This window comes from Paramormyrops kingsleyae, chromosome 24 (assembly GCF_048594095.1).
Source record: "Paramormyrops kingsleyae isolate MSU_618 chromosome 24, PKINGS_0.4, whole genome shotgun sequence".
Lineage (NCBI taxonomy): Eukaryota > Metazoa > Chordata > Actinopteri > Osteoglossiformes > Mormyridae > Paramormyrops > Paramormyrops kingsleyae.
The window spans coordinates 27,272,945-27,300,931 of record NC_132820.1 but is presented as its reverse complement, the minus strand read 5'-3'; the positions used below and the strand labels follow the sequence as shown (position 1 = coordinate 27,300,931).

The window sequence follows — 27,987 nt, the reverse complement described above, 5'->3', positions numbered from 1 at the left end:
TCCCGCAGAGGCTGGATAAGACATTCTAGGAGGTTCTTTCCACGCTGCATTGCACAGGAAGATATCCGTTGTGATGTGGATGAGAACATGTGGCCCAATATACAGGATCTCCTGCAACTGTAGAAAGCATTTAGAGTTTCAGTCTGTATATATTGTTCCCCTTTTTGATTTTGTAATTGTTTTTGCTTTCATTTCATATGTTATGCATAAAGCATTGAAATGCATTTTTTTGCTAGACTGCAATCGCAGTGCATGGTATGTCACCATATACCAGTGCAATCAATAAAATATTCTTCTTGAATCAATCTCCCGCAATCAGTGTTTTTTATTTTTATGTTTCCTGCCCTTGTCATTCAGATGTTTTGTGTCAGAAAATGTTTACATTGTGCCAATTTTATATTGATAACATGACTTTATATTTTGGCTCACATGTCCATGGACGATGATTCATGGACTTGGGATTTTGATGGCACTGACATATTCAATGATATAAATACTTGCTTTTGAGGCATGGACTAAGTATTTTGAAGAGGATACCAGCTTTTGCTGGTCATCCATGATATTTTGCCATTTGCACTAAGTGTTTTGAGAAATGCATTCGCTGTTATGCAAATGTTATGTCTGTTGTGAGAAATACACCAAAGCAACTGAGAAAAACTGTAAGCTGGTATAACTTTTGATACATCCACTTTCATGGTAACCACTAGATTTGGAATCGGGAGTGATTGTCCATCAGTTTGACACCAAACATGCCATACTAGCTTCACAGGTTCACACCTCATACCATCTGTGTTAATTGATTAACAATTATTTATATTGTGTATGTGACTGACTCACATCAGTATATGACACAGGTGTTCTGGGTTGTACCTCAACAGATGTTACACTTTGTGTAGACATTACATCACATATTCACATTACAGTTTTTCTCAGTTGCTTTGGTGCATTTCTCACAACAGAATTAAACTTTGCGCAACAGTTAGTTCAACCTCCACAACATGTAGTCGTTTTGGCACAACCTAGTGGCGGTTTCATGTTCATTTCGTCCAAAGGCAAATGCCATGAAGCAGTTGAGTAAGTACAAATATCTAAAGAATGGTCACTTTTGACTTGCTATTCATCACTATCCCCTTGCTTTTATCATGAATGTCACAATTATTTATACTTGTACCGGCTGAATAGTCATTGTCCTTACAACTAATAGTCTTCATTTCATTGCTTGTGTCATTGCACTCAAAATTGTTGAACATCTTGTCAAACAATTTGTACACCCATTTTGAAAACCCTATTTTTAAGGAGTTTCCATGAAAATCTCCATAAATTACTTTTCTCAGGTGAACCTTATCTCACACTAATGAAAATTGGTGTGTGTTACTCTTACTTGCAACCAATGAAAAGCCTCTTCTACCCAGTCACAGGTGAATCGCGTTACAGTATCCCCTACTCTACAAGTATATATATAATGTAAACCAACAGACAGGATTGGCATGAGGTGCATACTGAATCTACAAAACTGCAGAACATGGAACGTCAGCCTTGTGGAAGAGGGGTGAGGATCGGTGGAGGACGAGGACAAAACCGGGGAAGAAGAGGCCAACCACATAGACACGTTCCTGACGAAATCAGGGCAACACTTGTGGATCATGTGATAAACCATGGCCTCACAATGGCCGAGGCTGGTGTGAACTACTGTAAGTTCTATTATTCAGACATTTCGTCGGGAAAACAGGTGAGCATACTGTAATGTAGTTATTCAGCACAAACTAATTTGCTCTGCACTTTCATAGTCATACAGGAGACTTGCATTAGGACATGACCTTATAGATCTTTACATATAGACGTACTGTAACTGAAGCGCAGACTTGGCCCAGGTGTGGCATAGTGTGCTGTGGTACAATACAGTAATGCTGTAAAGAAAGGAGTTTTGAATGATAGTCCTGTAACAATTACTGTAAGCATGTTTGCGCTTATTCATGTTTGTGTTTTTTCATCTGCATCTCAAAAAGGACTGCCAGACAACCTAGAAGAGGTGGAAGAGGTCCACTTTTGACTCCGCAGCAAGAGGAAAGAATTTGTGCAATGGTGGCTGCAAACAACGCTTTGAGACTGAGAGAAATACAAAGAACTGTCGTAGAAGATGACACCATCTTCGGAAATATTCAGTCAATATCAATTTCCACCATAGACAGAGTCCTCAGACGGAATGAAATGTCCATGAAGCAATTGTACAAAGTACCATTTGAACGGAACAGTGATCGAGTGAAGGAGCTCCGTCACCAGTATGTACAGGTAAAACATGTTTGCATATGTACCTCTGTTTACTGTAAAAGTTTAGCCCATGTACTGCACTTACATTTATGCATGTTACTGTAATCCTATTTACAATTCAAACTGTACAATCTGTTGTGCCAAATGCACCATTACAGACTTTTTTATTCTCATCCTTTGTATAGCGTATCCTGGAATTGGAGGCCAGGGAACCCCTGCACACGTTTGTATATCTTGACGAAGCGGGATTCAATCTCGCAAAAGGCAGACGGCGTGGACGAAATCACATTGGAGAAAGAGCCACCATTGATGTCCCAGGCCAACGAGGAGGAAATATTACAATGTGTGCAGCAATCTCAGAAAATGGCGTTCACACCCATATTCCTCGTATTGGTGCATACAATACACAACACCTGTTGGCTTTTCTGGACGCTCTTTATAGGGACCTAATCTCACAAAATGAAAGGGATGATCCTGGTGACAATCGGACAATGTATGTAGTGGTTTGGGATAATGTTAGCTTCCATCACTCTGCTGTAGTCAGGCAGTGGTTTGCAGCACACGGCAGGATGCTTATGGAGTTTCTTCCTCCTTACACTCCATTCCTAAATCCAATTGAGGAGTTTTTCTCTTCCTGGAGGTGGAAGGTATATGACAGGCATCCACATACCCAAATGACCCTGCTAGAAGCTATGGATGCAGCTTGTGATGACATCACAGCAGAGTCCTGCAGAGGGTGGATTCGACACTCCAGAAGATACTTTCCCCGATGCATCGATAGAGCTGACATTCGCTGTGATGTTGATGCAAATATGTGGGCAGACAGACGGGAGCGTCTAGATATCAATGATTGATATGCAGCAGTGTCTGTTTTTCAGTTTTTTTTTTGTTTCATAACTACTGCAGTAAGGTTTATGTTTATGAGTTTATGTTTGCTGTAAAATGTTTGTTTTACTGTATTTCCCCAGTTGCACAATGCTGTGAACAGTTTCAATTAAATATTATCAAGAGTGCATATGAAGTGTCTTGATTTTCCTTTATAATTTATGGTTTTCAACATGCCATGCATGCTGTCCAGACTTGACATGTCATTGGGAAGCACCTACAAAGAAATGTCACAATGAGAACATGGTCAAACCATTTGATTTTGTGACCAAAGGTGCTGGGGTAATGACTTGTAATTGTGACAGCCCTGACACTTTGATTGATATAAGTACTTGCTTTTGATGAATATATTATCTGTTTTGATTAAGGGACTTGCTTTTGAAGCATTGGCTACTTATTTTGAGCAACTGACTTGCTTTTGAACAACTGACTTTTCTTTTTGATGAAGTGACTCACTTTTGCAAGTTATCCACCATGTTTTGCAGTTTGCACTAATTGTTTTGAGAAGAGCCTTAGTAGTGGTGCAGAGATCAATTCTGTTGTGAGAAATGCACCAAAGCAACTGAGAAAAACTGTAACGATAGATAAGATAAGATAAGATAGGTTAAGATAACATAAAATAACGTAGGATAAGATTAAGATAAAATTAAGATAAGGTTGTGTAACATAAAATTACTTAGGATAAGATAAAGTTAAGATAAGGTTGTGTAACATATGATAAGATGAGATTAAGATAGGATAGTTTAAAATAACATAGGATAACATTAAAATAAAGTTAAGGTTGTATAACATGAAATTACATAGGATAAGATAAAGTTAAGATAAGGTTGTATAACAGGATAAGATGAGATAAGATCAATATAAGATTATATAACATAATATGTATATAATATTTCTGTTAAATAAATTAATTATTTTGCCTTCATTTTTTTGTCTGTGTTTATTTAAAACATTTGAACAAACTGACACAAAATACAATGGGTTAAAACAATAAGACAATAACTTAAACTCATGTACATGTAGAGATTTGCAGTGGACACTTGCTATTGAATTACAGGCATCTTCAATTACAGGCTTCTGAAGTGTAATGCAAAGAAATAGAGAGGGGCAATTCATTAAATGCTGCAAGCACAGTGCAGGGAACATTTTTATGTTTTAAACCCAAATTGCATGACCATTTTGCTGCTAATAGAGGCCTTTAAGCTTAAAGGTGCCATAGAACACATTTGTTTTCTTCAAATTGTTCTCTGGTGAATATATTAAATATTTAGATTTGGAATAGACTGACACTTATGAAACATAGATTGTGCACAAATACATGCGTAGGACAACAAACGTGTTAAACAGATAAACGACACTGAAAACCGAAAAGGTGAAACTATGAACTGGCGTTAAGTGTCACGTTAGATGTGTGAGCTGGCAGCCCTGTTACTTTGAAGATAGATCTAAGTCTGGTGATGAAGGTTCTTAAAATGACAGAAAATAAATAAATAAAAATACATATTTTGTGTTAATTTAAAAAAATATTTTAAATAGATAAAACACCATCTCTCACAAATTTCTCACAATTTTTTCCATCCGGCAAAATGCAAATCACAAAATACTGAAAAGCAATTAAATATATATTTTGAATACATATGATTGATTGATTGATTGATTCCCTTTATTGCTGTTGCAATTCACCATGTCACTAGTCACAAGTACCAGCGAAAAGCAGGCCATCAACCCGACCATACATACACAAACATTACAGGGGGGCAGACAGGTCAGGAAGACAGGGGACTGTAGGAAAACTCAGAGAAACAGATTACGTTAGGAGAGTGGAGGTGAATAAAAAAAACAGCCCCCAGACTGTACTCCAGTAGGAAGTACAATATAGGAACAGAAAAAAAAACACCTCAGCAATAAGCACATAGTCACCACAGCTCACAACACTAAGTCGAGACTTGCAACAGGGGAGGGGAATGGGGAGGTGGAGGTAGTCCAGCATAGACAAACAGCCATCCGTTCCTGCAGCAAATCCGCGCTGTACAAGGACCCGCTCGTTCACACTGGGGGTATGAAGCGGCGAAGGCGTGGGATGGGGGTAGGGTGTCCTTGTGGTTGGGGGAGAGGAATGCAAGAGAGTCTCACTGCCTTGTTCTTCAGGGGGAGTTGTTCAGCTCAGCAGAGGCCTTGGCCAAGGCCCGTGCTGATTAGGGGGGTGCCAAAAGCAGATAAAATGGGGTTGTTTGGGTTTTCAGGCGAGAAACTGTAATTTCGCAGCTCCTCTAATGTCCATGCTGGTCTCCGCCATCCAAAATCCTCTGCAGAGCTGTGAGCCTCTCCATGATGTTATCAAATCTGCGGTCCATAGTCACGGTGATGTTATTAAACATGTTATTAATATTTCATTAAATGTGTTTTTGCCAAACATCTGCTATTGTGTATAAATAAAACAGTGGGCTAGCGGCTGTTTTGTCCTGCAATACAGTATGAATGGTACAAAATGACCCACAATCCCATCGATCAGGCTCCAAAGTCCTGCTTTGCTCTGTGGTTTCACAGCAGATTTTTTCTTTGGGATGGTTTTTCTAAAACTTCCATATTTTCTGCGTGGTCCTGTGTTGCGTTCTGCCCTGTGTACATACTCTGTACATTTCCTGGGCTCCCATATTAATCATGAACTTCAGATTAAATTATTATTTTTTTTGGGGTGGACCCCATTTAGACCCCATTTGGTACCTGTTGACAGGATTGTGCAATTCGCTAACCCGAAACAGTATTGGATTCCATACATATAAATACATATAAATAAAGTACAATTGCATCCAAGTAACTGATGTGTAGCCCTGTGGTGCTGAAGAGGGATGTCTGATCAACTCCGTTTTTGTTCATCACGTTGTGTGGGGAATGGAAGTGAAGGTTACCTAACATAAATACATCTTTATTTTACTAAAATAACCACAGCACACTTGTTTTAGTGGGAAATTCCTAATATTTTACCTGAATGCCATGGGTAATGGGAAAATGTTATTAAACCACTGTAGCTTGCTAATGCTACATGCTAACTACCCTATCTAGTGTGAAGGTAGTGTGGGTCTCTGCTGCTCTCTGCTGGTGCAACGAGGAACTGTAGTGAAATTCATTTCATATAGTGTAGCTAAAGAAATGTTTAAATTTACAATAATTTACTTAGCAAACACTATTGACCAAATTCCATACTGTGGTGGGTAGCATCAGGGAAAATAACCAGCTGGAGACTCATGTGCGTTTCACTTCTCTCCCTTTACTTCTTCTCATTATCCCGCACACGTACATCTCTATACATAGTCCCGCAGCGCCCTCTATCGATCTTCTTCATGTAGCACAACACAACACATACAAATAAGGATCAGAGAACAAGGTTAGAGAGTGTCCCCCGAGCAGTCAGAGACTTGATAGCCATGGGACTTGAACCAACACCCTTTTGACCGCTAGCAGAGTGAAACTGACCCACAATGTCGCCACGAAATATTAATTTACTCAGTCCAGCATTTGGAACTGGAAGTTAAAGATGCATTCCTGCAAGTTAAAGTCAAGGGCCGTATAATTTTCAAATTAATCAGAATAGTTTTTCATAGATCAAACTACTGGGTATCAGTTCAGTACAGCATACGTTATGTATTTGTCACTTTTATTATCTGAGTTAGTGTCGGGCTCGGGTGCGGCACGGTGGTGCACTGGTTAGCACTATCACCATCACCACTGTGACCAGGGTTTGAGTCTCTGCCAGGGTTCCATGTGTGGAGTTTGCAGGGTCTCTCTGTGTCATTGTGGGGTTTCCTCTGGGGGCTTTGGTTTCCCCCCCGATCCAAACACATGGTGAGATTAGAGGTACCAAGGTGTGTGTATGTGCGAGCGGGTTTACCTATCCTTATGGGGACATAATGTCCCCATAACGTGATAAATATCTGTTTTTTTTTCCCTTATGGGGACCGGTTTCCTCTCTTTTATAAAAATCGGTGACTGCTATGAAAAAACTAAAAATGCAAAAACTCTTGTATTTTTTTAGGTTACTTATGGTTATGGTTAGGGCTGGGTAGGGGTCAAGGTGTCATAGTTAGTTTTAGCTTTTTTCCCATTGAAATGAATGAGCGGTCCCCATAAGGATATCTTTACTCTACATGCGCGTGCGTGCGCGCGTGCCCTGTGATGGGTTGGCACCCCCTCCTGGGTTGTTCCCTGCCTGGCACCCATAGGCTCCAGACCCCCCTCCCCCTCCCCCTCCCCCTCCCCACAACCCTGGATAAGTGGTTACAGAGTATAGATGGATGAATATTGAGCTGTGGGTGAGATAGAGAGTTTACAGTATTGATCCCAAAATACAATATGTTGTAATTTACAGTAGGAGCAGAAGGAGTAGACAATTAATGTAAAATAAACATCACAATAAGCTATACAATAAGGATATATTAAAATGTTTAACATGTCTAGGCAAAAATGTTACTTCAAAACTTCAAAAATGTCCTCTTCAAAAACACTGCAGTAAAAAGCCTTGGCTGTTTCGGTTGGCTACTCACTATTTAGCTACTGAAGTAATTATATTCTATAGCCTGCAACCGAGTGATAAGCTGCAGAGTTAATTGGGACATGAGCTTCAGAGCTAATTAGGGTGGGGATACATGCTTGTATGATCACATCGTGCAGCAGTGACTGGTCTGCATTCTCTTTCTCTCTCTCAAAGGTACATTCTCTATATTGTCTTCTGCAGGTTACATCTTTTTAGTGTTATTCTGAAGATTATATCCAGGATTTGACATAACTGGTACGCAAGTACTCATTCACCTTTAAAAGCAATACGTGCGGCAATCGATTGTTGTAACAGCGTGAATTGGCCTGGACAGGAGGCTTATAAAAGCAACACAGGGGATATTATAAGACCGTGTGGTTTATCCCGAGGTGTTTTGCCGTTCTCTATGGCCATCACCATCTTGGACAGGTATCCGCTACCCAAATGCCACAGGTGCACCACGCATATGCCCAGTCCAATCTGCTGGGTCTGTCCCTCACTGTCATCGTCCTGCACTTTATACTGTATACCAGTGTTTCCAACTCCAGTCCTCGGGGACCCACAGACAATCCATGTTTCAGTCACTCAGCCTTTCGGAGTGACGACGTACAGGCCACTGTGCCCTACAGGTACATAAAGAGACAGCCGCCCAAACAGGGACTTGAACCCTGGACCCTCAGATTAAAAGTCTGATGCTCTACCGACTGAGCTATCCGGGCTCTTGGTTGTAAATGAAAACCCCATAATCAGGTCCTTGTGTTCACCTAATATGGGCACGTTGCGTAACTTGGTGCAGGTTCCTATGAATGACTTAAAAACAAATACAGTGATATAAAAATAAGGGAGAACAGAAAGCTTCATTTTACTTGTATTCCGATCCTTACATTTCCAAAGGATGATAAGGTGGGGTCTGTATTACAATTCTTTTTTGTTTTGATGCAGTAAAGTTCTGAGGATGGACGAGGAGACAGTCACACCGCCAATAGGACACGGCTGTCAGACTTAAGGGATTAAATGTTTTTGACGGCTTAGTCTGCAGCTGGAATATAAATGATCTTAGAGCCCCGAAGACCAAATACAGACGTTTCCTACTTATTCCACAACGCCCTGCTGTCATGGTGCTTTAGATACGTAGATAAGTAAGATATTTTAACTTGGAACAGTCATTCTAGAAAATCAATGAATCTTTGGCTTGAAAGATAAGGCTAGGCTGAAAGCCATGTCTAATGGTTACTCGATCTCTGGAGTAAATTCAAGGAAAGGGTACAGCAGTCATTTTTATGAAATGACTAGGAATTTAGTGCCCATTTAGGTTGGACATAGTGGTAATGATTTGTAGAATAATCTGATGCATGTGAAGATCTTACTGAGGTTCCTGGGCTGAATGCATATTCACATGCTTCAGTGTCTGGCTGCCACTGCTGTGAGTGACTTACTGCCCTGGCTGGCTCCCTATAACACGTCATGTAAGAGCACTGGCAGAGCCAGCGGAACACAAGACCTACCCTCATGCTGAGCGTCCATAGTACAAGATATCATTCCAAGGTCACCTCCCCCCCCACACACACAGACTTTCCCCCCCTGGGAAACCTATATTAAAACTGGGATCTGGGAGATTTTCAGCGGCGTGAACCTCACCGCCACGTTAAAGTCACGATTCTCCCCATCCACCTCCAGCCACTGGTGCCCGGAGAAGACGCCGATCACCCTGCGCTCCCACCTTTCCAGGGCGGAGTCCCAGACGTGGCTGCACACCCCTGAGCCGCTGGCCCCAGGCTGGGCGTCGCAGTGTTGGTAGATCAAGTCACTAGACTCAGCCTCCACCGGGCAGAAGCGATACACCAGCTCCCCAGGTCGGTCACTGTCAAAGCCAGAGAAGTGGATCCGTCTCCCAGCCAAGTCCTCCAGCGAGGGGGCCGCTGAGAGACGCATGAAAGGGCGCTGATGAGACCATCGCAGCCCAAGCAGGGCGTAGTCAAAATCCATGCTTATTTCCCGGAGACCCTGGATCCAGCCTTTGGGGACACGTGTGCATCGCACACGCACCCAATGAACAACGGGTGTTGTAGGGGTAAACTGACCAGGATTGGTGCCATTCATAGTGGGCGGGGTGTCCATAGTGGGCGGGCTTATAAAGCCCACCTTAGCTTTTTAGCACCTTTGACGTAGTCCTTCCCGTCGTGAACACAGTGGGCGGCTGTAAGGACATGATGTGCCGACACCAGGACCCCCGTGCAGCCTGTGGATATACGGACTGTGGTGGAGAAAGGGTAGTCAAGCAGGAAATGGTCACCGCGGATGCTGAAGCGCCCATCCTCTCCGTAGATCTGGCGTTTTTGTCTGTCGTGTCTCTCTGAGCGTTCTGTCCCAGGTGAAGGCCAGACTAAAGGATTATGCTTGCTGTCCTTCTCACCCTCATCCTCGAAATCCACAGTGGTCAGGGTGCGGGAGCCATCTGAGTACAGTGTCTCGAAAGCTAACCACTCGCTCAGGACCGGGACATTTACTCTCTGCCCCTTGTGGTAGCAACTGGCATTGCAATGCGTGGTCAAATCCAGCTGAGGCTCAGCGGTGAATAGAGGGCGGGAGAGGGGCTGGGGGGAGTGCAACACCAGGGCGGGGATGTGGGGGGGCAGTTGGTAGGGGGATGCTGGGGGCAGAGGGAGGGGGAAAAGAAGCAGGAGGGGGAGGAGAGAAGACCAAGGGCAGGCTGGGGCAGACCTCAGGTGCAGTGGCATAGCAGGAAGAAGAGCGACCTGAAGATGAGAAAGAACATCATTCATAAGCATAACAAAATGCGGGGAACATAATGCAGGTGACTGCAAGCTCGGGAACAGACAGAACTATGCAGCTCAAACAGGCAAACACACACATTCAAGGGCCAGAACATCCCACAACAAAGAAGCTCTGTTCACTGTGATTAATAAGGACCCTTACAAACAAATCCGAACCACATCTAACCCAACGGCAAACAAACACTTTCAAACCGGGGTCCTGTTATAAATACATACAGAATTTGATTCCATATCGTTCTTTGATGGATCTGAGAATCCTCTCCTTTTACTTTTCTTTACTAGTTGAATATGAGCTTATTTAAACAGCTTATTATTATTATTATTATTATTATTATTATGATCATTATTTTATATTTTAACAATCCTTAATGTTAAGTTTGACAGACACAATAATTCCTGGGGAAAGATGGAAATTTGTGTAAGTAAAATAAAGTTTACAATGGCAGTACAGTCGGGCAAACGAGGAAATGGGGACAGCAAAGATCAGGCACCCAGGACACCATGGAGATGAACAGCTGCAGGTTCTGAAGTGTGGAAGATTATAAGCACAAATATTCAAATGGCAATTCATTTTGCAATTGGCAATTCAAATGTGCAAAGTGCTTATGCAATCCTTAATTCATTTAAAAATATTTTGAATAACAAATAGAATAACAAGGCACTGAATTGCATTTCGTATTGCCATGGGCTTTTTGCCTCTTTATTCAAATGCAATGGCATCCCAGGCAATTGCATTGCATGTTGGGGCGAAAACTCAATGGGTCGTATCAAGCTGACGTCATTGTCCAAGATACGCATACATGAAAACAAGGCAGCGGCCATTTGACCGGGGTGTGAGTGACAACAGCAGCAAGAAAACCTCGAATCTAAATTTCTTCCGTATACCTTCGGATCGTACAAATCAAGGCAAAGACAACAGAAAACTTGGCTAAGATTCATCGATCGAAAGAACTTAAATGACGATACTGTCAAGAAGTGGCACGTTCTGTGTTCTGAGAATGGACAGTATTTCAGTCAAATGCATTAAAATTGCGTATTCATTTCATTTTGTAATTTGTATTTTGTTGCACGGAAAAAAATCAGATGTAGGCTAATTTGAAACAAAATAGACTGAGAGATTGTATTCTATGTATTTAAAATACTTAATTAAATGCCATTTTAAGAACGTTCATCACTAGGCTTACAGACTTTTAAATACAGTCATCACCATCCTTCGCATTATTCCAAGGATAGAAGCTGCTTTGGTGATCGGCGCAAATTGCCTATTAGTATATGTAGTAAAATAGGCATATATTGCTGACTGAATGTCAGTATAGGACGATTAGCAAACAGCAGTACTGTCCCACACGGAAATAACCTATATAAACATATATGTTTTAATATAGGTTTTTAATATATGTGACATATATAAAATTGGCCGTTTTCCTATATTATATAGGTACATACTTGCATGTACATATGTGCACATATATGCGTACATATATGTGCACATATATACGTGCATACATGTACCTATATAGGTACATATTTGCATGTATACATGTGTGCATATATGCACCTATATGTTCACCTATATGTTCACCTATATATAACTAAAATGATTCAAATCCATAGCTGCTAGACAACATAAATAAAAGCCCAAAATGTAGAAATTTAAATTTTTTATTTTCTTAAGAACAATCAAATAGTAAAAGAACAAAAATATAGTACAAGAACAAAAATAAGACAAAAAACTGAACAGGAAGAAAAAAAAAATATTTTGAGGATCTTCTCAGCTCCGTGAGCTTTGAATTGATAGATGTTCCTATCTGCCCTCGGGTGGCTGCCGGCCACTTCTTCAATGTAGCATCTAGAGAAGACAAAAAGAATAAGACAGTATAATAATAATAATAATATTAATATAGTGCTTCATCAGGAACCCAAAGTGCTTACAGTACAGCTGCGATTGGACACATATTTTGGATAAAGGGCTGATCATAATAAAAAAAAAGCGTCATGTAAACACTTCAATTGGAAGATTCTGATTGGATTCTGCTAAATCTGAAAGAAATTCTGATTGGAAACATCACCCCCCCCCCCTTTTTTATTAGCGGCATAATTCTTTCATATGCACGTTCGTCATGGGGACTGCATTGTTAACAGTCACACAGTCAATAATGTGCATCCAAAGCAGAGAAAATTCATGGATAAGAACAATTTAGCCACTCACGTGTTTTTTGGTTAGCTTAAAACACAGGTGAAGTACAACTTTTGCAGTTGTTTTTAGGGAAATTAATACCGCTCTGCGGTTTTATAGCATTTTTCTGTACCCAACAGTACCCAAAATACTTTACAATGGCCTCCCATTGACCCATTCACACACACATTCCACCAGCGAGCTGCCATGCTAGGTTTATTCGAAGAGCAATAAGATATGCATTAAAATCAAGCAAATCAATTACCTGTATAGACAAAATAAGGCACAAACACAGGACAGAGGGGATTAGGGGTGATTATTTATTAAAACTTCAGACGACAACAATTACTGTAGTGCCACGAGGTTATATCTGCAACACTATATGTTCTACAAAATAGAGGACTACACACCTTACAGCGCAATACCCCAGAAATGTGGCTTTAGAAGAGGAAAGGTAGGATTAAGAAGTGAGCAAGCAATGAATTAGTATTATAGGTCCCAAGCAGATACAGTAACAATAATGGGTGCCCTACCTTATGCAGTCTCCACTGATGCCTAATAAACATTGATACAAGTAGGCTGGTTAAAGTGGTGAACTTAAGTCTTAAATGTTTTGTTTTCCCTTCTCAACGCATTATGCATTTACTCACCAATAATGGCTACCTTTTTAATTTGGTCAAGGGCGACCAGCTGCTCCCCATCCCCTCTGGTTGGCTTCCCACCTTAAAGTAATATTTCAAAATTATTATGAAAGGGGGGTAAAATGAAGGTGGAGAAAGCAAGAGCTTTTTTATATACACATCACATTTTCTTGAGGAGCAAGGAAATACAAAAATGCCAAGTAAAAAAGCGATGGTATGCCCGCACACAAACATAATTTATTCCACAGAATATGACTGACTTTTTTTTTTTCAAGGACAGAACAGATTAGGAACATGTTGTTTTGTAGCATTCAGGTTGCTTTTCAGCAAAGTCTCCAAGTCGAAGGTGCCCAGCAGCAGATTCCGCACCATGGCAGTAGCAGAGGTGGCAAGGCGGGCTGCTCTCCACGCTTCTGCCTGGCAAAACACCCCAGAGCCCTTTATAACTTCAATCTGAAAAATAATTTCACATCACAATATTAATTTATTGGCAACTTTTAGAAACTTTTTCATGTTTCATACTGATTCTTATGCTTAGCTGCCCAATAGTTAATAGGATTTTATGTATAAATGCAGATTAATGATAAAGATATGAAACAAATTAATCATTGCCCTAAACGTTATTAAAGGAGAGAAGGAGGAGGACAGGGTGGGGGGAAAGTAGGGAAGGAGAAAAGACAGTGGGTGGAGAGGTGCGAAGGGGGGCAGGAGGAAAGGATGATTGTCATTTATAACACTAATTGGCTCCTACAAAGCACACAGTTTAAGCACACCTGTGTTTTCGCTGAGGTCTCAGCTGTTGCTGCAGTCTTGTTAGAGAAAAAAACATTGTTAAACTCTTCAACAATTTTATGCATATGGGGCAAGTAAATTACATATTACCACTAACTATCCCAACATATAAATCCCTATAGCTCAGTTGGAGCCTTAAGTAAAATAATTACTAAAAAAATTAGAGGTATAAAAGGGTTACACACACCTGTGGTGTCTCTCGAAAGCGCTCAGTCACCATGGGACTCTCATTAAAGGGCTCGGTCTCCTCGGGGCTCGGTCTCCTCTCTGGAGTCTTAGAGAAGAAAGAAACATAGTAAATCTCTTCATCAATTTTTATTCATCCAAGCAAGCCACTATAGATTCTTATTTACAGGGGGGCTTGGAAAACATTAAACATGTCAATAAATTAAAGTTACATGCAAAAGTAATCAGCCAAACACCATACAAATCCATATAGCTCTGTTTGAGTAACAAGTAAACTAAATAAATAAATAAAAATGCAAGGGAGAAAAATACTCACCAGATGCATTTCTCCAAAAGTCGAGGAGAAATCTAGATCCTCCACAGGAGTCCTTCCAGTCTTGTTCATAGAAGAAAAATATAGTTATTCTCTTCAATAAATTAAATTGCAAATACATCAAATAATTAACACTATCAATCAGCCCAACATCACAAGTCTCTACAGCTCTGCTTGAGAAACAATTTAAAAAGCAATGAAAATCAGAGGAAGTTACCTTTTGAGCAATAATGGCGAGGTCACTTTTCATTGGACGGATTTCTAGAAAGAGGTTATATAAAGAAAACAATAATTACAATCACTAGATCAAAATAGCACCCAGCAACTCTTCGAAAAACATTTCCTGCAGCTGTGAACGCAAGCTACAACCCCCCTCAAAAGCCCATTGATAAGGCTCTGCAGAGGAAACCTGGTTGTGAACGCAATTTTCTTTCTCCAATTTCTCTCAAATTCAAATTCCCCAGGGTTTTTTTCTGGAGCCGATTGCCTTCTTGAGCCGTTGAAGGCAGAGAAGCATCATTTATTCTCATGAACTGTATGTTCTCTAGGCCATGACTTTTGTTAACCCTCTATGAATTCCTCCAGAAAGAGACAAATAAATATAATTCTAATTTGAATCTTATCAACGGCTATATGAGCACCCAGACTACCTCACCAGCTAACAGCATAGCATTTATTTTGTCAAACACGTATTTCAGCCCATAAAATTTCTAAGTTTATACTTCTCTGCCACTGCAATATCCATCTCCAGAAAAAAAACCCTGCTAGTAAATATTAAAGTTAGAAATACTTACGATTGATGATAATGTCTTTCAGACGTGTATTTTCATTTTTAAGAGAAAGGACTTCATTTCTCAACTCCTGCAAATTTCTTTGCATTTGGTCGAGTTTCCTTCTCTCCCACATCTGTTCGTCCAGGTGTTTTCTAAATTCAGCAGCTGTCTATGAGAAAGAGACAGAGAGAGACAGAGAGAAGAACAACAGCTAATTGTTATATAACTTTTGTAAATGGTTGATTCTGATTGGCTGAGAGGATGTCACGAGAGGTGTAAGAGGAAGGTGGCAAGAAGTCTAGGGCAGAAATCCCTCCACTTGGCTATATGTAACTGGTTGTCCGGCCTCCTGGTGGTTATTCCTTACTTAAAACATGAAACTTCCACATCTTGTATTTCATGTAATGTATGTATGTAATACACCACACACTGGATGTCATCATTTAGGCTACCTTTTTCTTAGAGGGTGGTACTATGTCCTCTTCATCCCCAATACGCTCCTCCTCTTCTCTGGCCCGCTGGGAGAGAGAGAGAAAGAGAGAGAGAGGACAAATTTGCCTAATGTGCTGGTGTTGTACCTTGTAACAGCTACTGATAATGCACTTTATTATAAAAGTCTTACTTATCTTTACTGTATTGCAATGTAATAACACATACTGGGTGCAGACTGGTAGTGTACCTTGTTCGTTGCCTCATCCTCCTCCTCCTCCTCCTCCACCGCCTCCTCCTCATGGTTGTATTTAGAAGAACATTTCTTTTTCACGCCAACCTTCGGAGGGAGAGGGAGAAACAGAGGAAAAAGAAAAAGCAATTTAACGGCGACAGTGGCACAAATGGGAGAGTGGGTCGTCCCACGATCGGAAGGTCGTGGGTTTGAATCCCGGCTCCTGCAGGTGCAGACTGTCGTTGTGTGACAAGACACTTGGGCAAGACACTTCACCCAATCCCTATGTGTGAATGTTTGTTGGTGGTCAGAGGGACTGTTGGTGCTGATGTGAGCAGCCTCGCTTCTGTCAGTCTAACCCATGGGAAACTGTGGCTACAAGTGTAGCTTACCACCATCAGCATGGACTGAATGAACCCCCCTCCCTTTCAGTGCTTTGGGTGTGAGTTGTGTGTCTTATGAAAAGCACTATACAAATTCCCTTATCCCCCATAAAAATTGTACTCATCCTGAATGTATTGTAATGTAACAACACACACAGGATGCAGACTGGTAGTGTACCTTGATCTTTGAAAGTCTGTCATGACCCTCCTCCTGCTTCTCACCCTCCTGGTGCTTATATTTGGAATTACATGAACAGAAGACACACGTTCCAATTTGAAAAGTATTATCTTCGGGGAAGCATGGCAAGACAGCATGAGACAAGGGGTTTTCTAGTTGCATTTTACAAATGCAATACTACTTAGATACTGTATAGATATTGTATATAGCGTATAGTACTGTATATAGTATTGTGCTGTACAATATAGATGTATTGAAATAGATTGACTGTACTCATATTTAAACCCTGCTGATCATACACACATATAATGCACACGATTACATTCCACTGTTCAAATTGTTTTCTACTTGACTGCTTTTGCAACATTTGCACAATTTCTGGATGTCTAAAATACCTATTGTATGCTTTCTGTGTTTAGAGTTGATATTTGTAATTTATTTATAAAAATTCTTGTAGTCAAGCAACTGGGATCATGTGTTCTGTGTGGCTCAGTGGGCTAATCCTGTGCGCCTGTAATCACAAGGTCACCAGTTCAAACCCAGCCTCTACATGTCTGTGGGTCCTTGAGCAAGGCCCTTAACCCCCAGCTCCCTGGGGACAGCCATGAGTGGCTGTCCTTCGCAGACAACATACTTACAAAGAGCAAGTTGAGAGAGACATAAAAGGCAATTTCCCCATGGGGATTAATGAAGTGATGATTTTTATTATTATTTAACATTTATTAAAATGTTGAATTGTGAAATGCGGTTGCTTTTTATTTCCCCTGACTTAAGTAAAACAAGGTACTAATACTAAAGAAAGTGTTTTAACTATTTGCATGGACATTTCTGAGTAGAAAACAAAACAAATTAAGGTAGAGCAACTTTATTTGAATGATGAGGTAACTTAATATTTCAATGAATATTAAATTAATATTAAGTAGGTATTACATGACTTGATTAAGGTACACATAGGCTGACATTTGGTGCCTGAGCTGAAACTGTTCTGGGCCAGAACAGGGCCACCAACATGTCTACATCTGGCTTTGTGCTGGCCCATGTGTGGGCCACCTCTGGCAAACCAAATCTGGGCCAGCAAGGGGCCGTCATTCATTGCGGTATCTGGGCTGGGTGTAAGCGCATAGTGTGGGCTCAAAATGCAAAACCCAATGTACTTATCTCTTTTAGTTTATATACTATTACATTGGAAGCTAGATTAAACATTTTATAAATTTGTAATCCTACAGGGTGAAGACTTTCCGATAAGTTTGGGTGCTTTGTTTCAATATGCCGCTTTAGTTTTGATGGTTTTAGAGCCCCATTTGAAGTGTTAATCCACACTGTGCCTTGGGCTTACAGCGCTGGCTTAAAGCAATGCATTCTGCTCCTGATGCAATGCATCATGGTTAGATTTAAACGTGGTGCTGGCGGCCCTATACCGATCAGTGGCCAGTCTCGATTTTCAAACTGCGAACTTCAAACTGCGAAATATTGCGCTGATGAAAAGAAGCCTTGCCAAGCATGTCTCCCTGCTCTCCAGTGCCTTGCCAGTTTACCTTGTATAAGATCCTTACCTTTTGTGCCTTCCCTCAGTCCAGCTCCCGATCCTGACCTACCGGTCCTGCTGAGCCCGATTCCTCCTGTCCTCCTCCCCGCTTGTTCTCCTGTCCTGTGTTCACTCGTCGGACGGATCTCTCAGCTGTCGACCCTCGCTTACGGACCACGACCACGATTATCGCCTGCTGTTCCTTGACCTGTCTGCCTGATCGCCACCCTGGGAGAAGCTCCCTTAATTACCTCGCACAGCCGCTCCGATTTACTTTTGCTTGAGCGTCGACTTAGACGAGTTACAAGCCGGCGACTTAGACCAGTTTTACTGTAGAATAAATGCCCAGATAGCAAAATCTTTCTGGCCCAGATGTTAACCTGATGCGGCAACCGAGAGCGGTCCGCTCAATCGCCATCATTCCATGCGGTATGTGGGCCAGATGATCATGCGTGCTGTGGGCCACATCCGGGCCAGAAAGATTTTGCTATCTGGGTGGTGTCTAGTCCAAATGAGGCTGAAGCTGAAACAACCATCAGAGTGGCTCGTGACAGGCTGACAAGGCCTGTTCGATAGTACTTTTCTTTCAGTATTTAAATTTTTCTGTATTTTTTTTATTTAACGTGTGCATTTTATATTTTGTTTGTTTTTTTAAATAAAAACTCTTAACGAACACCTTTGTATTTTTTATATATTATAAATAAAATATATTAGTATTAATACGTGTTCAACACTAAAGCAAACGTAGAAATAATTATTGGCAATCGTAGGATAATAAGAGGGTCGGGGAATCATCGCGTAGGATAGTAGGAGGGTCGGGGAATCATCGCGTAGGATAGTAAGAGGGTCGGGGAATCATCGCGTAGGATAGTAAGAGGGTCGGGATATTTTCGCGTAGGATAATAAGAGGGTCGGGATATTTTCGCGTAGGATAATAAGAGGGTCGGGATATTTTCGCGTAGGATAATAAGAGGGTCGGGGAATCATCGCGTAGGATAGTAAGAGGGTCGGGATATTTTCGCGTAGGATAATAAGAGGGTCGGGGAATCATCGCGTAGGATAATAAGAGGGTCGGGGAATCATCGCGGAGATTCACTTAGATGTAGCGTTTTCATCGCTGTTGAGACGGAAAATGTCGTGATCGCATCGCCTGGACGGAGCTGTGTCAACGCCGCTAAGCAGTGCCAATGTGCAAAAGCCGGAAATGCTACTATAGATGTCGACCTTTCAAAAATTAACGTATCAGCGACGTAGCACGCACCGACATACTTGTGCTGACTGGGTCACTTAATTGTCACACTGACTATCTCAAACGATTATAAAGCAGCATTTTGAAAACCGCTTTAAAAAAATAACGGGTAAAACAATTACCTTGGCTTCTGGCCAAACGAAATTTGTATTTCCCCCTACCTTGTTGGCCCTTCAGTTCTACTGAAGACCCATATCAGGTCCTTTTTTTCTTTTGGATGATGTTTTTTTTTCCTTGATTGTTTTTTTTCCCTTTGCATGTTCTTTTTTCCGTTGGATGTTTTTCTTTTTCTTTCTATTTCTTCTTTGGATTTTAATTTACGGAACAAGAGCAGCACATTATAATAATGTCTGCTGGAAGCACCAACTGAACGCAGTGAAACAGTACCCAGCTCTTTTATAGGGAGCGTCAACCCGATATTTACGTAACCAAAGATCTAGAACAGCGGTCACTAACAGGCGGACCGCGGTCCGGGTCCGGACCCAGAAGCTGTCCCATACGGACCCGGACCGACAGCCAAAACATTTAGTTATTATTTCAAAACTGACAGGGCGCTTTTATTTTAACCGGCGCAGCGTTTGTAGTCTTTTTAGTAGTGGTTTAGCAGTAGAACCTGAAATCGTAAAGCTGAAGCCAGCTGGCCGAAGTTCTATGTCACGTGACAATAAATAATGTCAAAACTTTTTGAATTGTACTGAATTAATTTGATTTGACAGTCCGGTACTGATTACATACAACGTTGATGCAACTAATAGGCTACTTAAATATATATCACACTATTAAATAGTTAGACTTTATGATCATCTGGACCTTTGCTTCAAGATTTTTTCTCTAACTGGACCTCTTTAAATTTTAGTTGAATACCCCTGATCTAGAACGTTGAGTCTCACTTTTCATTGGTTTCCCAGCTATGATGTCAAAATAATATTTGCTGATTGGTCGAAAATGTTAAAATGCCCCCGAGTACTGTAAAAAACGACTGAAGATTTTGTTACCCTACGAAGCGCTCATAATTTAAAAATATATATTTTTTTTATCTTCTGCGCCCAAGTTATATTCAGCTAATTTTAGCAGGCCGCAATTAGACTAGGCCACCCTTATTTTGTCAGAGCTTAAGGAAAGTTCCCCAAATAACACGTTAAACCTAAAAAATATTTTAACTTTATTAAGCAATCAAAATACATAAATCATGGGTTTGTTCAAAAGGCATACACCTATTTGCTGCACCCCAATACAGCCAACAAAAGAACAAGTTGCCCAGAGTTCGCTCAGGTGCACCCCACAGCACAACCTTAAAAACACATCCAGCACAGATGACACTAGTGAATGACACCGCAAACACTACAGGGCCAATTTAGACTCATCAATCAACCTATCCTGCACATAGAGCTGGGCGATATGGCCTAAAGATAAAATTTCCTTTTATTTCTGTGTCACTGTTAATGTAAGTGCATCTCCCAACCTGTGTCTGTCAGTCTAAGTGTATCTCCCATCCAGAATCCATCAATCAAGTGCATCTCAACCTGTGTCTGTCAGTCTAAATGTATCTCCCAGCCTGTATCTATCAGTCTATCTCTAGAGTGTTTAGCGGCAGCAACAGCTTGTTAGCTACTTTTCTTTATATGTTTGACATTCTGATTATTTGGTTTTAAATTTCTTACAAATTACTTCTCAGGTACAAACTAAAATTAAAATAATATAAAAATTCCAACAAACTGCCAGGCATCTGGCTTGAGACTGTAAGGATTGCAGTCCCTTAATGACAGGTGGGAACAGTTTCTGAAGCACGGTCCCCTTTAAAACCACTCTGGAGAATAAGGTCCCTTCACAGAGTCCTGCTGCACGACACTGAGCTGAGGACAAGAAGGCTAACATTTGAATTAGCATCCCTGCACACATCTGCCTTCTGGAGTGAAACCCAAATCACCCCACTGTGCAGGTTCCAGGCTGTATTTGGTTCTTGTGTTCAGAAACCTCTAATGTTACTGTGCTGTCGCCGTCACCGACAGTGATTCATTCTCTCGAATATCCATGTTTATTTAATGTGTGATCTGAAGCCTGTGATGTCATTGTGATGTTAGTGTCTCAGACAGTGATTCATTCTCTCGAATATCCATGTTTATTTAATGTGTGATCTGAAGCCTGTGATGTCATTGTGATGTTAGTGTCTCAGACAGTGATTCATTCTCTTAGTTTAATATCCTAAGAGAGAGATAGAATACCGGTTTTGTCAAAATGACAGGTTGGGTCAAAGGTCACAAAGGTCAAATAAATCAAAAAGTGACAGGCGGGGGCTGCAAGCCGGGTGACGTCATGAGGTAGTGGGAGGGGGGGCTTTTTTTTTTGGCTGTGAGCCAGTTGAGCGTTGGGATAGGGGTTTATTTGTATATAGTTTATTTATTTATTATAATTATTATAATTTAATTATGTATTATTATTTAATTATGTATTATTATGTAATTATTATTTTATATTGAGTAGAGTGCTTATGAGTGTGGTGTTTTGTCTGCATCCAGCGGGTGCCGAGCAGGGGGGACTGAGCAGGGGGGTTGGTGCGTTAAGGTCCCAAACACTGGGTCTGAGTGGGGGTGGGTTACCTGATGGAGTGTGAGCGTACGCTGTACCACCGTGGTAAGGTCCGTGGCTTTGGAGAATCTGTAGAAAAGGGCTCTGAGAGAGCGATGCTGTGTCTGTTGCGGTACCGTGGTAAGGTCCCATGGCTTTGGATAATCCGCAAAGGACTCGGAGAGAGCGATGCCGGAGAGCTGAGAGTTGTGCTGCGCGAGACTGAAAGAAATCCTGTGAGAATGACCAAGTTGGAGCTAAGAATGAGAGGAGGAGCTGGGTCTGACGTCCAGTAAAAAAACGCTTAGCAGTAGTTTGACCGTCTGTGTGTGTGTGTATGTGTGTGTGTGTGTGAAAGCCGACACCCCCCTGCAGCAGTAGCAGTTTGGCCTTGTGTTTTTTCCTCATGCAACCTATGTACATCCCGATAGGTCAAATCCCGGTCAAACTGTAATTTCAGCCACAGATCAAGTTTGACACTTTGTATTTCAGTAAATTTTGTTAAAAGTTTTGTCTTTTCCCCCCGACTCCCCGCCACACATCAAGTTTGACATTTTGTATTTCAGTAAATTTTGTCTTTTCCCCCCGACTCCCCCCATACCGTCTACGCAGTTAAAACGTACATCGAAATAGACAACAGATAAAACTTGACAGGCCGTATATTTCTCCTTAAAGAATCCTAAAAAGTAAGCAACCGCAGATATTTTTATTACCTTGAGAAGGGTCCCCCTCCTTTGGTAAAGAGACACAAGTACCCCACACCCCGTATCATCAAGGCATTGCCCTACTGGAAAGAGAAAACTACATGGGACCTGCATAGAGTAAGTATATTATTTCTTTTATGCGTGTTTTATGATAAACACCATACAATAAAATAACTTAAAATAATTATTTTATTTTTAGAGATTCAGCTATTTTGGGTTTGTTTTTTTCTCTACGGGAGACGCTGCGGTTAGAAAACTCCATATAGTGAGTATATTATTTCTTTTATACATATGATAAACGCTATACATTAAACACTATACATTATAACTTATTCTAATAATAGGTATTCCCTGTTTTCTATGTACAAGAGAGACGGCGCGGACCGGTCAAGAGAAAATATACGCAAGACCTGAATCAGCAGGTATGGACGGAGCAACACCCCCCTCCTATACCTGAAGCGCTATTAAATGAAATAGACAACATCAACAACGCTAATAATGATGAAAATGATGCGGTTTACTTTGCTCAACACGACTCGCCACCCGCAGCGTCTGGTGAAGCGACGGCCCAAGAGCCCTGTTTGCTACCATCCTTAGAGACATTATTAATAACCTTCCTGTGCTGTTAGGGTCGGCACCGACCCATTTTTAAGTTTAACATGCATAAAAGCACCACATATATTTGTGCATACTCTTAAAACGAAAGGCTCCATATTGAACCTTTTAGATTGGTACATATATGACACTCCTTGGACATTCTCAATTAAAAGAAATGGCACCTTTTTGAAGGCAATGGTTATATTTCCTCTGGTTAGAACCCCTATAGTTCTATATAGCACACCCAAGAACCTTTTTTTCGAAATATATACTGCATCAAAGCTTTTTGACTTTGTCAGGAATCTCTATTTAAACTAAATAAATTATAACAAAATCAAGGTAAGGCATCCCCACACATGTAAGGTAAGATAAGACCAGTTCAGTTTATTTATATAATTCTCTAGAGGTTTATTTTATCATTATTTTTTATTGAAAACGAGAGGAATGCTGTCAAAAGAAAGGTCCACAAAGCCACACCAAAAATATTAAAACCAATCTTTTCATGGATAAGGAAGCCTAACAAGGTAACCAAGAAGTAAGAAACAAATTGGATGATAAATAATTGTTTTGAGGGTATGTTATGGCTGATGTACTGTAAGACACGTGCTGCTTGACACCGACCCGTCTAACATAAGAGACAGGAACAGAAAGCTAACATAGGCCGAAGGTTAAGCGTGTTAAATGAAAGGCAGCGGGATAATTCCCCATAATGCCGCACTATAACAAAATCAAACGCGACGTGAAAATGTTTAATAGACCTCAATAAAAATGTCAGGGACGTCTACGACAAACGCAGATTGTTGACTAGTGCGGAAACTGCCTTTTGGATACCGAACTGTAAAAACTAGCAGCATCGCAAAAAGGGTGTTGTAAGTCTTTAAAAATATTTCATCGAATGAATTTGTTAGTGTAACATGAAAGTTTTTCAAAGATGTACAGATGTTTTAAAATGTAACATCAAAGTTTTTCAAAGTAAGATGTACAGATGTTTTAAAAAATGTAACATGAAAGTTTTTCAAAGTAAGATGTACAGATGCTTTAAAAATGTTCGGGTGTTTTATTTTCTAGACGCGTTGTACAAAAACGTTTTGTTATGTGTACGCAGCGCAAGCATGTTTGTACAAAGTTTTATGCATTCATTTTGCGAATCAGTTTTGAAATCTAATATGAACGTGGCTTTTATTTTACAAAAACAAAGTTGCAAAAAATTTGTAGGCTCTTTATCATAACAGATTTTGTTAATATAACATGAAGTTTTTTAAAATTTATTTTCAAAGTTGCACAAGGGTTTTAAAATGTAACATGTACACGTGTGTTTTATTTTTCAAACTTGTACAAAAATGTGTGTGTACATTTATCAAATGAGTTTTAAAATGCAACATGTACAGGTATTTTATTATTCAAAATAAAAGTTGTACATACATTTTGTTATATGTATGCAGCACGGTCATGTTTTTAAAATGTACTAATTTTTGCGGGGTGGTGGGCACCTCTCGTGGAATCTACCAATCTTTAGCAGCTTTTGAACCCTGAGCCACACGGGGACTGGGGTTTTTAACCGTGAGACTCGACACCTACACATTAGATCCGTACTTCAGCATTGGTTCCCATGTACCCAGTGTATAGGGTCAGGTCCATCGCAAGAGAATGTCTCCGCCGTGAAAGAACGATCCACCAGCATTTTGTGTATCAACGAATCTGTAATCATTCTTTCCATTCATTATATGCTGAGTTTTCCAAAATTGTTTTTTAGCTGAAGCATCAAAAGCTGTAACTTCGAGTGCACCTGGTTTAATAGCATTTTATTTATAACAGTAGGAGCTTGTAAACTGCATTTAGCGGTCGCATGAAAACACATTAAAAACTTTAAAGAATAAAGCTTTAGTTATTTTTAATAAAGACGGCTTTCTAGTAAATGGTTTTCCTACAAGGTGACCCCGCGGCCTATACTTAAGACATCCGGGCGCCTGATTTGAGATGTTTACTGAGGACGGTATGTTAAGTTAACAGTGGTGACTGAGCTGCACCGTGTTTGACTCTTAATGAAACTTAGACCTAATTCAACAGAACCAGTCGTCATCCACTTTGCAGTGAGATTTCTGTGCGAAATGTGAACAAAGATTCATTTTCTTACTTTACCACTTATCGGATAACAAGGGAAATGGCAGCGGCAATAACCTACACAGTTATTTGTTCCTTCCATATGTATATATATATAGCACCGCAGAACGTTTTGCACTTTTTTGCACTATTTGTTTATTGTTTGTTGTGTGTTCTACATGCATGTTTGCACTGGAGGATCTGCTTTTTATTCTCATTGTACATGAGTATAGTGACAATAAAAAGGCATTTCATTCATTCATAATATGTCGGACACAATGGCTCTGAGCACCAGGGAGTCCGCCGTGAGGCGCACGAGCTGCTAGCTGATGTAATGCTGCGAACGGTCGGGGCTCTGACGTTCTTAAGGTGCGGCTATCTATCCCCGAGACACTTTAGCCAGGATCGTGTATATTTGCGCTTATTAATGCTGCAATGTCAGGGTTTTGCTGACTCTTATAGGAAGCTGGCTAGCAATAACATTTTTTAGCTGGTCTTTTTCATTTAGTACATACACGGTTTAGAAGAAAACCTAATCACCATTAAAAAAAATAAATAAATAAATGTACAAAACTATTGAAATCTCCCAGAAGCATGTGCATATTTTTCTGGTTTGCATGTTGTGTGTGTGTGTGTGTGTGTGTGTGTGTGTGTGTGTGTGTGGTTACCTAAGCACAGTCGGCCTAGTGTTTGATAGGTGATGGAGAAGCGTACGGTCGTGGGGACAATAAACTACATGCGCCTATGCCAACATGTGTTTAAGTATAGCGACAAACATGGACGCTTTCTTTAACGTAAAACAGTTAAAGGCTCATACGGTTTTGTTTACATTTTTATTTTTTTAATTTCAAGTAGCCTCTAATCACCTTACATTAGTTCTGATTTACTGTAGTCACCAATCAGAGTATTTTAAAACAATGGCACTGAAATGTCACCACATGTTAAAGCTAACAAAGTAACATGATTATATCAGCGGAACAAACCAGTCGCCGGTACGTATAGACAGATCATGTGTTGCTCAACAATCGACAGCATTTTGAAATCTATTTGTATTTAGACAAATATATTGGGAATAAAGCGTTGTGTTTTAAAAGGCAGACATTGAGGTCGAATTTAAATTGGTCACAATTGTATTGTTTTCCGCAGCTAGAAGTGTCGGCTGAGGTTGATTTTAATTGGCATGTCAGTTTAGGATTCTTGCAGTAGAAGTTATGTAGTGAATTGCGGTACTCTGAAATTAAGTGATATGTGTATTAGAATCGTGAAGCGTCATCTTCCTTTGTTTTAGGTTCACCCCGGGCATTTTATGAATTGTAATGTAATATCAGACAGTGTGTGATGAATTTCTGAAGGCCTGTTATAGGCCTATATGACAATTTCGTGGAAACGTCTCATGGAAAAATGTAGTTGCAGTTTGTCAGGACTAAAGACTGGCTAATGTGACATGGTGAACAAGTCCTGTGGTTAAAGAATGCCTGCCTGTTGCTTAAAACATTGTGTTGTATGCCGAACGTTTCTTGCCCATAGACTACATGTTGCTATACTGTTCCTTTATAATATTCAAGTATTATTTTTTAAATCATTTAATGAAATAGGTAAATATCTCATCATTGATGACTATGGTCCACCTGAGTGACAAGTAACCTGTCCTGGACAGAGGTTTCTTCAAGGCCTGTTGTGGGAACCCCATGGTGTAGCATTAAGAGAAAGAATACAGGGAGTGGTACAAATGAGCAGTTGTCTTGCCCCCTTTTACTCATTTTGGATGCTTAAATTACTAAATTGTGATTTTAATGCTCATCTGTATGATTCTATGGTCTGAGCGAGTCTCCAGTACTACATGAATGGTAAACTTAAAAACTCTACTTCTCTTAGCTTAATGATATTTTCTTTTACTGTGTACGATTGGTAGAAATGAAAATCGTGATTTGTCTCTCAGCTTGTGTGTGTGTGTGTGTGTGTGTCTGTGTGTGCGTGCGGTGTGTCAACAATGGCAATTAATCACTAAATTCTAAACAAACCCACATATAAAACCCCCTCCCCACCCTCCCCAGACACCTATAAAACGCCGCATCCCTGCTCTCATCCCCCACTCACTGTGTGAAAAGCATGTCTGTTGCCAAGACTAAAGCACGTGTCTTGAGCCGTTCGTACTATGACCCCAGCCACCCGGGGTCATACGGAGGGGCCTCCAGACTGCAGAGAGCCGTGGAGGATGATACTGGGAAAAAAGTGGCTACTGATGACATCAGAGAGTGGCTGTCTATGCAAGACAGTTATACTTTACATAAGCCGGCTAAAAAGAATTTCCCCAGGAGCAGAGTGTTTAATACCGAGAGCCATGTATCAGCGGCAGGCCGGTTTATGCGACATGCAAGGGCTGGCGATGTACAACTACCCCATTATGTCACCCTTAAGCAGGCAACATGTGTACCACCCTGTATAATCTATCTACGCCACCAAATGACCCAGGGTTTTGATGGCGTAAAATAAACACGGTCAAGTACTTGTTAGCAATAACGACACAATGTTTTCATGACTCAACTCATTTTATTTAGAAAGCATATAAAAATGAGCAGCCAATCACATTTTGACAGACGTTTACACACCAGCCATAGGGTGCTCGCATGTGTACAAATTGCAGAAATCATTAAACGCCTCA

The 27,987-nt window shown here is 40.6% G+C and overlaps 2 protein-coding genes, 1 non-coding gene and 1 pseudogene across 3 annotated transcripts in view; all 4 read right to left on the bottom strand.

The window, feature by feature from the left end:
- The window catches only part of LOC140582417 (uncharacterized), a 94,831-nt gene that overhangs the window by 51,194 nt on the left and 15,650 nt on the right, over positions 1 to 27,987 (bottom strand). The gene's annotated exons all lie outside the window — the stretch shown is intronic.
- Positions 8,331 to 8,403, bottom strand: trnak-uuu (transfer RNA lysine (anticodon UUU)). The gene has a single exon. It is a non-coding gene; the product is annotated as a tRNA-Lys (tRNA).
- Positions 8,973 to 10,422, bottom strand: LOC140582478 (serine protease 23-like; annotated as a pseudogene).
- On the bottom strand, positions 12,144 to 17,678 carry LOC140582477 (uncharacterized). Its single transcript, XM_072706869.1, has 11 exons — positions 17,603 to 17,678; positions 16,586 to 16,695; positions 16,040 to 16,129; positions 15,813 to 15,878; positions 15,382 to 15,529; positions 14,805 to 14,848; positions 14,591 to 14,650; positions 14,276 to 14,362; positions 14,070 to 14,105; positions 13,666 to 13,749; positions 12,144 to 13,377 (listed from the first exon to the last, which is right to left on the bottom strand). Exons 1-11 carry the CDS (start codon positions 17,676 to 17,678, stop codon positions 13,315 to 13,317), a joined length of 864 nt encoding a protein of 287 aa, XP_072562970.1. The 3' UTR covers positions 12,144 to 13,314.

What these genes read in the sequence shown, in the direction of transcription:
- LOC140582477 (XM_072706869.1), bottom strand. Translation starts at nt 17,678, where the DNA reads ATGAATGACGGCCCCTTGCTGGCCCAGATTTGGTTTGCCAGAGGTGGC. An exon ending in ACAGACTTTCAAAGATCAAG is followed by an intron (nt 16,130 to 16,585) that starts GTACACTACCAG and finishes CTCCCTCCGAAG; the next exon opens with GTTGGCGTGAAAAAGAAATG. An exon ending in CCACCTCTGCTACTGCCATG is followed by an intron (nt 13,378 to 13,665) that starts GTGCGGAATCTG and finishes TATTACTTTAAG; the next exon opens with GTGGGAAGCCAACCAGAGGG.